This window comes from Gambusia affinis, linkage group LG01 (assembly GCF_019740435.1).
Source record: "Gambusia affinis linkage group LG01, SWU_Gaff_1.0, whole genome shotgun sequence".
Taxonomy (NCBI): Eukaryota; Metazoa; Chordata; class Actinopteri; order Cyprinodontiformes; family Poeciliidae; genus Gambusia; species Gambusia affinis.
Genome location: NC_057868.1, coordinates 42,569,677 through 42,581,543, shown reverse-complemented (window position 1 = coordinate 42,581,543; position 11,867 = coordinate 42,569,677). Strand labels below are relative to the sequence as shown.

General features: G+C 38.9%; 1 protein-coding gene across 3 annotated transcripts; it reads left to right on the top strand.

Moving 5' to 3' along the window:
• Positions 1–1,035: 1,035 nt before the first annotated feature.
• Positions 1,036–11,645, top strand: si:ch211-112c15.8 (tumor necrosis factor receptor superfamily member 1A). Of its 3 annotated transcripts, XM_044126027.1 has the most exons (11): positions 1,036–1,252; positions 4,025–4,106; positions 4,205–4,312; positions 4,458–4,562; positions 4,694–4,748; positions 5,871–5,938; positions 6,201–6,308; positions 6,493–6,657; positions 7,675–7,712; positions 8,025–8,118; positions 11,314–11,645. In XM_044126027.1, the coding sequence occupies exons 1-11, from the start codon at positions 1,238–1,240 to the stop codon at positions 11,643–11,645; spliced, it is 1,170 nt and encodes a 389-aa protein (XP_043981962.1). In that variant the 5' UTR covers positions 1,036–1,237. The 3 variants fall into 3 exon arrangements, with proteins under 3 accessions (XP_043981962.1, XP_043981955.1, XP_043981949.1); XM_044126020.1 differs by lacking the exon at positions 1,036–1,252 and having other exon boundaries at positions 3,795–4,106; positions 6,496–6,657; XM_044126014.1 differs by lacking the exon at positions 1,036–1,252 and having other exon boundaries at positions 3,795–4,106.
• Positions 11,646–11,867: the final 222 nt, after the last annotated feature.

Genomic DNA, 11,867 nt, shown 5'->3' with positions numbered 1-11,867 from the left:
CAGGAGAAACAGCAAAACTCCACCAATACACAACAGTCCGCTTAACGGAAGCGTGCAGCCAAAAGGCTTGTGGTAACTCTGGAGGAGCTGCAGAGATCCAGAGCTCTGGTGGGAGAAATTGTCATCAGGAGACGTTTGTTTCAGCACACAAATCTGCCGTCCTTTGGAATTACAAATAGTTTTTCACAAGCCATGTTAGACATAAGTGATCTGAATAAAAAAGGTTAGGTTTTAGTTTAAAAAAAAAAAAAAAAAAAAAACAACATTAAAAAAGAACAACAACCTTAAATTATGCATTATTTTGTCCATCCATCCATCCATCCATTTTCTGTACACCCTTTTTCCCTAAATGGGTTCGGGAGGGTTGCTGGTGCCAATCTCCAGCTGCGTCCTGGGCGAGAGGCGGGGTTCACCCTGGACAGGTCGCCAGTCTGTCGCAGGGCATTATTTTGTAATCGTCTATAATGTAAAATCCCCCCAAAATCAACTGAGCGCTCTGGTTTTAATTTGACCAAATGCGGAAAAGTTTGCCAAGAATGAATACTTTACAATACTTTCACGTAATTTGTGGTAAAGTGTTGTGAAACTAAGGTAAGATCTTTCTGTTTGCATTTGTGCAACTATCAGGAAACTTAGTTTTAAACGAGCTTCTTTTGATTCTCACAATGAGCCCTCTTTAAAATACTTTTCTTCTTCTTGGTTTGAGTCCAGCTAGCAGATTCACATCAAAGCTGCTAAAGTTCTACAGTGTCATTCCTCCCTTTGCACTTCAACCAACATCTGCTAGATTAAACACTTTGTATCTTCCACACATTATTCCTACATATGTCAGCAATTGAAGATTCGCTGGAACTGTGAGATGCCACTGGTTGGAGGAACCGGTGTGTTGCTCTGAACGCTGTTGTGTGTGTGTGGGTGTGTGTGTGTGTGTGTGCGAGTGGGGAGGAGGGGGAGAGGAGGTGAGTGATCTCATTACGTTTCCTGTTTTTTCACACCACTTCTCTCCAAAGAAGTGACAGCCCTTACACACAAATATGCAGCAACAGTCAACAGTCCAGCTTTAGCAGTATGTCAGATTCAGGAAATCTGATGAGTTACAGTCAGAATGCCTCATCCTGTTAGTTGACTCGGTGGGACCAAACACGCGCTGACGACTAGATAACCCCCACTTTTTAATTTATTTCTTATTTTCATTTAAAAAGAAAAAAAAAACTTTCTTACACTCTGGGCTCCTGATATGGACATTGTGTGGGTAAGTAATCCAGACTTTATTTTTTGGATCATCTGCTGGTTTGATAAGAAGGATGATTTTATTTCATTCTTGTGCTTGGTTGTCTTTTTCCAGAGTTTTAGGAAAGGCGATAAGTGCTCTTGAACGATAATGAATCACAAAATAGCAAAATCGGCTGAATTTCCAAATCAGAATGGCACAAATAAGAAAATAAACTTCTTTTTTTTGTGGTCATTTTACAGTCAAACTACAGACTGCTTTTTGTTTTTCTCTATGTTCATGAATAAAAGAGAATGTATTCATTCTCTTAAAAGCTAATGATCTTTATTTTTTGAAATATACTGTTTTGAGTTGTGATTAAAAAAAAGTGTGAAAAGTTCAGTACTTGATTTTAATGTCAAGAAGGTGTGACTTAATCTGACTTGTTAGACTGAATGTAGTTGGGCTAGGTGTTGAAATTCGCTTATAGAATCTAGGTCAGTGGTTACCATCTTTTCACTTTTTCACTGAGAAAAAAAAAGTCACAATAGTGGAGATTTGTACAGCCCAACTATACCTGTTACAAAGTTATAACTCAAACAGTCCTGACCTTTTTGTTGGTAAACTAGTTTTTGGTATTTATATTAACTGTCCTTTTCGACAGCGTTTGCATAAATATGTCTTTAGAAGTCCTTTTATGATTAATTGGATTTTAGAATATCCTCTGAAGTTAACACTTTTCTGATTCATTCACTGGATAGCCGACTCGTTAAGAAGTGTGAGGTGTATTTTGAGGGCAGTGATCTGAAATGTGCGTCTCCAGAGCAACACTTGGCTCTTTAGAGTGTTTCAGTGTAACATTCAATGATAACATTCAGCCCAAAACTGTTTACATCCTTGACAGATGTAGATGTAACTTTTTTTTTTTCATTTAACCAAGAATTTAGTTTGAGATGATAAATGAATGAGGTGTCTCCCAAAAATATGTACAAGAACGTAATGGGAGTATGACTTAAAAGAGGGAAAATTAATTTATTTTTATTTACATTGTGACAGAAATGGCAAATTAAAAAGGATTTATTCCCTTTTCATTAATCAATAAAATAAACTCTGCTATTCAGTCTGCCCTATTAATTAGTTATTTATGTTTTATTTATGTATCTATCGTTATTGTCTTTTTTAACAGTCTAATGATTGAGTAATTGAATAATTGACTTATTAAGCTACCTTCAAGCTAAGTTTTCCTTGGACCCTACCCCTGGTTTCCAACCTGTGGGTCTGGAACCAGAATTGAACTAAGCACTGATTTTTGACAGAAATACAAATATATTTAGTAGATTTTCTAGGTATTGTTTTAAACAATACCTGGGATGAATTTCCAAAACAGAATGGCACAAATAGGAAAATAAACTCTTTTTTTTGTGGTCATTTTACAGTCAAGCTACAGACTGCTTTTTGTTTTTCTCTATGTTCATGAATAAAAGAGAATGTATTCATTCTCTTAACAGTTTATGATCTTTATTTTTTTTTAACCAAAGCACAAAACCTCAATGGGTCTTCATAGAACAACTTCATACATGCAGAAGACAGCAAGCTGTAATCTGCTGAATGCAGGCTAATTATGCAGCTGATACAAACTTTTATCAAGTCCACAGACTCCCACACTTTCCCTATTGAGAGAAGACGTATGTATTCAAAGGTTTTATTTGCTCTGGTGGCCTTTATTTGATGGTGGATTGACAGGAAGGAAGGTAATGAAGAGAGGGGGAAGACATGCGACAAAGGTCATCAGGCTAGGACTCAAACCTGTGACGTCCACACCAAGCACTACGGCCTCCATATGTGGGTTGTGCTTTATCCTGCACCACACAGCGCCCCAGAGAAGATATCATTTACTGTTCTGTGCAACAAGTACTTAAAAAACTAAGTTTAGATAAGAAAGCATGAACTGCTGTTTTTACTTGACGTTTTCATACTGTGAGAATCACATCCTCACCCAAGCCATTTACTACTAGACTATTTGTTTTGAAATGCTCCCAGAAACTGACTGGGGAGTTCTGCTGGTGTTCCAGTAAATCATTAACAAATGAGCTCCTCTTTAATACTCACAACCCACCAGTACTCATTCAACTTGCTGCCCACAGGCACAGCTACTTGCCTCTTTGTGAAGTCTCTTTCGTATCTACCCAAAAACTGCCTTCAGATAATTCTTACTTCTTTTTACTCTTCTAGGATAAAACGACCCTGAACTTTAGAGCTACATGTTTTGTTTCCGTGGGACTTGTTGACTGGGACTATCTGCCGCAAGATGTCTGAGTACTTGGTGGCTTTTACACCACCTCCAGAGATTACACAACCCTGCTGTGATAAAAGTGCCTCACAGTGATGGACATCTTGATATAAAAATCTCAGTCACAGTTAAAAAACAGAATTAAACCTAGTCATTTTTTTTGTTGTTATCTTTAACATGTTTCTCCTTGGAAGCAATATAAACATTTTGGAGCGTCCGAGTCACAGTCCCGAAGCTGGTAGACAATCTTATGGTGATGGAAATGAGTCCTTCCAACCTCAAAGACCTGGAGGTCATCAGTCGTCAAATATAAATGAAAACATTTGGTGTTCACTGAATTGGAAATAATAAAAGCAGGTTATAATGTATTTATTTGGATTTCTTGGTCATTGCAAATCCTTGTGCACGATCTTAATAATTCCCTGAGGCTCAATGATGTAGTAGATCAACAGAATTTTGGGTTTGAGTCAATGTTGCTCATGAGAAAAATCAACCCTGAAATCTCACATTCAACTTTGTTTCAGGTTGTTTCACTGATACTTGCCTTCATGTCCACCAGAGTGAGTCTCCTTGAGGCGACAGGGCAAGACTCAAACTGCACGGCTGGTAGGTTGTTACAGCAAAATGCAAGCCTTCTGTACACGAGTTACCAATCTGTACAAGTTCAGCTAACATTTCTTCTGCTTCATTTGTCGTGTTTTCAGGGCATTATAAACACGATAAAGATCGTTCCTGTAAGCCATGCCCGGAGGGCACATATACAGACAGAAGCAATTCTCTGACGTTCTGTATTCGGTGCAGTAGTTGTGGTAGTAAGTATCTTTAGTTATTTTGTAAGACAATAGGAAAATGTATGAAATGTAAGAATGCTTTAAATTAATCAGATGGACAGTGTGGTCAAAAAAGAGCATTTATTATCCGCTATATAAAAAATAACCTGTCTATTTTTTTCTGATGGGGGGGGAGTTAAAAAACCATGCACAAGTAGAAGCGATGAGGTGTGCAACTGCCCTCCAGGACACTACTCAAAGGATGGCGACTGCAAGAAATGCTCCGAAAACAGTGAGTCAAGTCTGACCAAATGTTCAGAACCCCTTCCATTTGATTAAAATCCACTCTTCTAAAAAAGAAGAAGAAAAAAAACACAGAACCAAATCAGAAAAAAAAAAAAAGTCTAATCGTGTATTTTTCAGGTTCCATCAACGACATCAATGAAGATTATTGTGACATGTGCCAGCCCTGCCAAAGGTAAGAGATGCTGCATTTAGGGACATTCAGACATGGCGGCGTTTATCTTAGTTGTCCAGTTATCTGCTTGTTAGCAGCCTTCGGCCAATCAGAAAATAGGAGAACATAACGACACTCAATTTATTTAAAAGTAATACAATTGCTTTGTCATGACAGCCCTAAAAAACAAGCAGAGATGGCAATGCCTTAAATCTGAAAAAAAAAAGTTACCATTCTAGTTTTTGGAAATATTTTTTTATAAAATTAAAGAAATCAATACAATTGTATAACAGTTTAATAATTAATTAAACAGTTTGTGATGATTGAAGTCAAATTATATACTTAGTTAATATATATATATATATATATATATATATATATATATATATATATATAGCTCATCTCTTTGAGGACAACCAGTTTCTGTGGTTTAGCTGAGGCCCTGTGCTGCCTGGGTTGTACACCGTTTACTGCAAATGTCTCAGTATGCAGGAAGCTTTGATAAGATTGATAAGGAGTCACACTCAAGGAAGCTATTCTAACTCTGTACTTCAACAGCATGTGTTGATAGCTTTAAAAATAAAATGTCGAACATGACAGCATTGTGCCTTTGCACAGGTGCTTTTATGTTTATGTCAAAAAAGTTTCCTTTTGCTGACACTAGGCTTCAAATGTTTGAACTGGGTAAATTTGGTGGCCATCTCACTTCATTCTATATGTTTTTGTTACTTTCCTTAGTGGGAAACGATCCAAAGTCAAAGACGGAACTTAATACTAGTATTCAATTAATGCTGGAAGAGATTCGCTTGCTTTACTCTGTTCAAACCTCACCAGCTTCAGAATGTATTTAATACATCTGGTTGAGAATATGTGCTGCTTTTGACTCTTGACCATTCATACTGAATGCATAATGAGAAAGGTCCTGTAAACAATAGAAAATACTGTGCACAATAACTGTACTTTGAAGGCAAAACGAAATGAAGATGTCCATATTTATTTATCAATTATTGGTTCCATTTTATATTGGAAATATATATATATACTGTATATGTGACATATGTGACACTGCTGTTACTGCTGTAAAACCTGAATTTCCTCCTCTGTGGAATAAAGCAATAGAGACTAATTTTATTTCTATTTTAGCCAGCCCTGTGTGAAGCACCCAGGATGCAAGACAAGTCCCATCATTCGTCCACCTCCATTGCAAGCGGGTAAATTAAGTGAACACTCCAGAATCATCTACTGTTTTCTGCATAGCTTCAGAAATTGTTTTAATGTACAACTAAAAAACATTAGGAGTTTTTTGTTTTTTTTTTCCTATTGGAAAAGAAGTTCTTCTGCATGTGTAAGTGAGGTTCATGTGAGAGTTTTAAAGCTCTTTTTTCAGGAACATGCGCTGTATTTTTATGGCACTGCACCTTTTTCTTTTTGCGCTATGATTGCAATTCTGTGCCTCCCTTTTTCTAACCACAGCTTTGACTACTGCTTCGACTGCTGGCCCGGCTTCACCGTCAGGAAGACCGACTCGTTCCACCACACTGAAAACATCAAGTCCAACTATGGAGAAAGTGCCAAATCATTGTTAGTTACAACTATGTATTTCAACCATAAATTTCATTATGTCTGAGTTTAATTTGTACCATTAGCTAACTCTCTGGCCGTAGTTTTAATGAGATTGATATAGCCTTAACTATTCGCCTGTATGTTGGTTGCTGGGATTAAAGAACTCATACCAGTGTTTTGTTTTGTTTTGTTCTTTTCCCAGCAGATACACTCTTCTGGCTTTCTTTTGTGGGGGTTGTCACATCTCTGTTGCTCTTTTGGTTCCTGCTGCTCTTCTGCAGGAACCTGCTCAGAAAGGAAGCTGTTCTTCCCTGCTGGGACAAACAAAAAAACCTGCAAAGACTTCCTCAGGAACTAAAGTTGGACGGTAACCACACGACGACTCTAACTCAACAAATTGAATCAAACACAGCAATACCGTGATAATTTCACTATTTGTCCCCCGACATTGTATGACAACTTAATTCTAACGTTGCTTTGATGAACTATAAATTTCTTCCTTTTCTATTTGGACTTGGATCTCACTATTCCAAAACCTAGAAAGTTTTTCAGAAAGTGTGAAAGAAGGAGAAGAAAACAAGGCGGCTAAGAACATGTCAGAAGTTTTCTAAGTGTGATGCTTTGAGTAAACACACAAAACTCAAACATCAGCTGACAATATAGTGAGCACCTCTTAAAAAAAGAGTGACAACAAAGTCTCCAGTTCCGGCGAGAGTTCAGAAAGCGAATATTGATGCCATAATTTATCAATGTTATTGATGCACTCCATTCAGAGATTTGTGGTCTCACATTTTTACACATAAACAGTCTGTGTTTTACTTGTGAGGGTGAAGCGTCAAAACGTTCTTCCAAGAACAATGTCTGCCATCCCTCTCAAACTCTGAAGGCCTGTCTGCATTTGCTTTTCTCACAACATTAAACATTAAAAGTCTCTTCGAGTAGAATCTGCACATAAGTTAAAATCCTTACATGCAGTTAGACGTCACCTTAAACAACAACACTTCAAACTGAAGTGCATTTTCAAATTAACTGCCTTCTTTGAGAAAAAATAAAATAAAAACCAGACCAACTTTGAATGGATGTGCTGTGAAAATTTGTGACTTACCTGGGGCTAAAATGTGATGAAACGTGCCCTTTGATAATCCAAGCATGTCATAGTTGTAATGGAAATGTCAAAACATTCATGCCCTTCCATTTAGCATGACTGTTTTACAAACAATAATACATAATTCTGAACTAATACTTAAAAATGCTAAACAATAACAAAAGACGAATGTGATTTCAGACACTGGTAGCATTATTTCTTGTTTTTAATACTTTTTAAAATTATTATTAAATACGTCTAGATATATGCAGGAAACTAACTGATATCATCTCCTTACAGAACAACGCAGTCATCACTGTAGCAGCCCAACCACACAGGTTTGTGCTCTCTCTCATGATCTTTATCCTCTGTTCACACAACAGTACAACACATACAGTTGCAGCAACTGTAGGTGGAGGAAAACTGATCTGAAAGCCACTCACTCGCACACTTACACACAGTCTTGCACTCAGAAAGGTCAAAAGACACAAAAGTGAAATGCTGATAAGCATCTCTCTGGTGTAGTTACCAAACATTTGCGACAAAAGGCCAAAGATAATTTGTATTGAAAAATTACAGAGGAATTGTGCTATTCGGAGAGAACGCCCCGGGGGAGTTGTGTTTTACTCGCTGCTGTTTGTTCTTTCCAGACATTTGCAGTTTTTGAGGAAACTCCCATGATGTCGCTCTGTCAGGAACCACCTGCTCACATCAGCGGCCACGTGCGGCACAGTCTTCACACGGGTAAGGTTCATCATTTGGTTCCCGACACTAATTCACTCCTTCGGACTACTTTGTTGTTCTCTACGTACTGTAGCCCCGAGCAAATAACCTGGACGTCGGAGGACGATTTTAGTGCCGTGACACATCGCTGAAGACCAGAGAGAAACTGGTTTACTTACTGTTTGTTTTACTAATGAAAACAAAAAATGAGTACAGATGACACCCACCGGGTGAGAACCTATCAGGTGTCATCTCATGACATGTGTCTCTGTTACTACGAGGGTTTTAACCACCAAAAAATGCTAAATGAGTCACCGAATAACAAAAGCAACACATCTAAAAGAAAGTAAGCCACTTAAGGAAGTCAGCCCCCTTTCAGTCTGTGAAGCTGGCCACATAATTATGGTGATCTTTAGCCTCAACAACGAGAAAAAGTTACTTTCTCCTTGAAGTACTAAAGAGAGTTTCTCCAAAACAGATCAACTAAGACCTTCCTGGAGGGATTTTTTAACTTTTTTTTTTAATATGTACCAATATGAAACAGGAAGCAGCAGAAAATGGAAGTAACTATGTCCATATTGCCTTGTGAAGCATTTTTTACCTTTTGTTAAATAGTAGCCACAAACTTCAATGTATTTTATTGGGATTTTACTTGATAGACCAGTTTTAAAATAGTGCATAGCAGTGGGATGAAAATTACACATGATTTTCTTTTTTTTTTTTCTTTTTTCAAAGTTTGCCATGGTTTTGTATTTAGCGCCCCTGAATTAATGCTGTACAGAAGGCGCGTCTCTAACAAGTTTGCAGATTTAGAGAACAGTGTCTCTAAATCTGTCTTTAGATTTTCTTCGTCTTTGCAAAAAACCTCGAGTTCAGCTAAATTGCAAGGAAACATTTTAATCTGAACACACAAATATACTCTGGCTGATGTTTACGGTTGTTACTGGAGCTGAAATCCTTGGCAGCCTCCAACAGCTTCTCTCCTGTTGGTAGTCCCATCTTTTTCCCTGTCAACTCTCGCTGGCCATGCTAAAGAAACTCATCCTGACAGCATACTGACGTAAACACCAAGTTTCACCGTGGGCATGGTGTGGTCAGGGTGCTGCGTATTGTGAGTTTTCCGCTACATGGTGTTACGTAGGTAGGGTAAAAAAGCTCAGTGTTACACCAGTTTCACCAGAGGATGTTCTTCCACATATACATGCACGCCCTGCGACAGACTGGCGAACCTGTCCAGGTGACCCCGCCTCTCGCCCGGAACGTTAGCAGGAGGTAGACACCAGCATCCCTCCTGACCCCTGTAGGGACAAGGGTGTACAGAAAATGGATGGATGGATGTATGTACAAAAATGTGCAAGAAATTGTTTTTATAGCTTAACTTTGATTTAAAGTTCTCGTCTTAATATCCCCGACCTGTTCTGTAATGTTCTCTAGTAAACCTCTGAGGCCCTCGGTGAGACTCAGCGCCTGAATTAAACTCCAATCAACTGTATGTAATAAATGCGTGACTTCTGAAGGCAGTCATTCGGACTGAAAATGGGGCCGAATAGAAATGGCTGCCTTACTTTTGAGATTAAAGCTGCTGACTGATTCAACAGGCTGGATGATTCACAGGTCAGAGTTAGGACAAACAGCAAAACAACTGTAGAACCCCCCCCCCCAAAAAAAAAAACAGTTAAAAGAGCAAACAATGTCCAGATTAAAACAATAAATCAGGACAAAATCTCCTAACTTGAAGGCAAAATGAAAGGAAATAAGGAATCGCTTCGCTCTGTTCCAGCTGCTGCTCTTTATAATACTGCAGAAATAATATCATGCTTCGTTGTTTTATTAATATTTTGTATGAACTCATGAAGATCTCACTGTCATGATGAAAGATAATGTAACCATTTTATCTGTCTGGATGAAAGTCACCTTCACAGGTCAGTAGGATGTCTGATGTGTGTGAGATCGAGCATTTGGCAGTGCTTTGCACGTCTTATTGTTTTCATGTTGCACTATCTCAACGTTTGGGCCTCTCACATTTTCAACTGTGCTTGCTCAACACAAAATTTATCTGCAATCAGTCATTCGCTGTTTAAGTGGAAAGGAGGAAACGGGACGCCCTCTCTCTTGCCTGTCAGTCAAGAGTTTAGGGTAAAGGGAAATCAGATAATCAATGCATATCTTTGTTTCACATGCTTGCTAAACACCAGCTCAGGCACTCAGTTTATCAGGTTAGGTTTTTTTTTTGTTGTTGTTTTTTGTTTTCTTGTAAGGAAATTAACCTTAGACTGCATGACATCACAGGACAAACTATAAAGAATCGGCTAATACGACAAATGTGAAACGTCCTCCTATCAAGCTTCAAAAGGAGCGCCTCAGATCCAGCTACAATTTTAGCATTTCTACTCAAGTACATTTTGGAGAATGTCTTCAGAAGACAAATCCTCAGTTGGATTTATGTCTGGACTTTGGACCATTCTATAAACACGCTCTAATTAAAAACCATCTCACTGTAGCTCTTTACTGTATGTTTAGAGCCGATATCTTCTCTGTGGGTAAACGTCTGTCCCCGACTCAAGTCTTTAGGAAGTTTTCTTTTGTGAATGTAGTCCTATTCATCTTTTAATCATCTCTGATCTAGCTTTTCTGTCGCTCCTGAGGAAAGTATCGCCACAAGATGATGTTGTCACCGTGTTTCACGTGGTGGTGTTTTGATGATGTGTTGTTAGGTTTTTTTTTAATGACATTTAGTTTACTAGGCCTAAATTTACATTTTTTCCACCTATCTGACCAGAGTACAGTTTTTACGTTTCCTCTACTTTGTCAGGGTTTTTTCCACAATGGCTTTCAGAACTTTTATTATCACCTTTCACTGCTTTAAGCTTTCCCACAACTTCATCCCTTTGTTATCCTGCTATGGTGTTTCATCTTCACAAAACATTTTGTTCACTGATTTTCTAGAAACTCTCAGAGGCATTCATAGAACAGCTGCATTTATACTGAGATTAGGTTAAAAACGAGTGAATTCTATTTAGGGAGCTACTAAAGATAACTGCAGTGCTATTTTTCATTGGTCCACCACATAAAATCCCGATAAAATATTAAGATTAAAGTAGAGCAAGTAGATGAAGTCTCAATACTGCCTCACGTTAATGGAAATAAGCCTAAACCAGAAGTTGGACTTGCTGAAGATGCAAAGTGAAAACTTGCAAAACCTTTTTTCCCCCGCAGATGCAAGACGATATGAGCACTGTGACCGCTGGCCGGCCATCGTGCTCTACGCGATCATCAAGGAAGTGCCTCTTCGCAGATGGAAGGAGTTCCTCCGACTGCTGTCCGTGCCCGACCAGCAGATGGAGCGCGTGGAGATGGAGGCCGGTCTCGGGTCCATGGAGAAGCAGTACCAGATGCTGAGACTGTGGAGCCAGCGCTCCTCGGCGAGCCTGAATGAAGTCTACTCCTCTCTGCACCTCATGGAGTTGTCGGGCTGCGTCCAGCAGCTGCAGGAGAACCTGGAGAGGCTGCAGTGGAGGTGCGAAGCGAAGCAGGCGCTCACAGCCTGACGAGGCCACCGAAGGGAAGGGGCGGCTCCTGCGACTGCAGCTTTAAACGCAAAGAGTACAAAGCCATCTGTCATACAGACGGGGATAGAAAATATCAATTTTCAGTTTGTGCCTGGGTGTTTGTGAACACTGGCAACTAAAGTTTAACACCAACATACTATTGCAATGACGTCATGTATTTGTTGAATTGTGGAGGTGAATAACCATCATGGAGAGCAGTGT

What these genes read in the sequence shown, in the direction of transcription:
- si:ch211-112c15.8 (XM_044126014.1), top strand. Translation starts at nt 3,971, where the DNA reads ATGTTGCTCATGAGAAAAATCAACCCTGAAATCTCACATTCAACTTTG. An exon ending in CAAGAAATGCTCCGAAAACA is followed by an intron (nt 4,563 to 4,693) that starts GTGAGTCAAGTC and finishes TGTATTTTTCAG; the next exon opens with GTTCCATCAACGACATCAAT. An exon ending in ATGTGCCAGCCCTGCCAAAG is followed by an intron (nt 4,749 to 5,870) that starts GTAAGAGATGCT and finishes TTTCTATTTTAG; the next exon opens with CCAGCCCTGTGTGAAGCACC.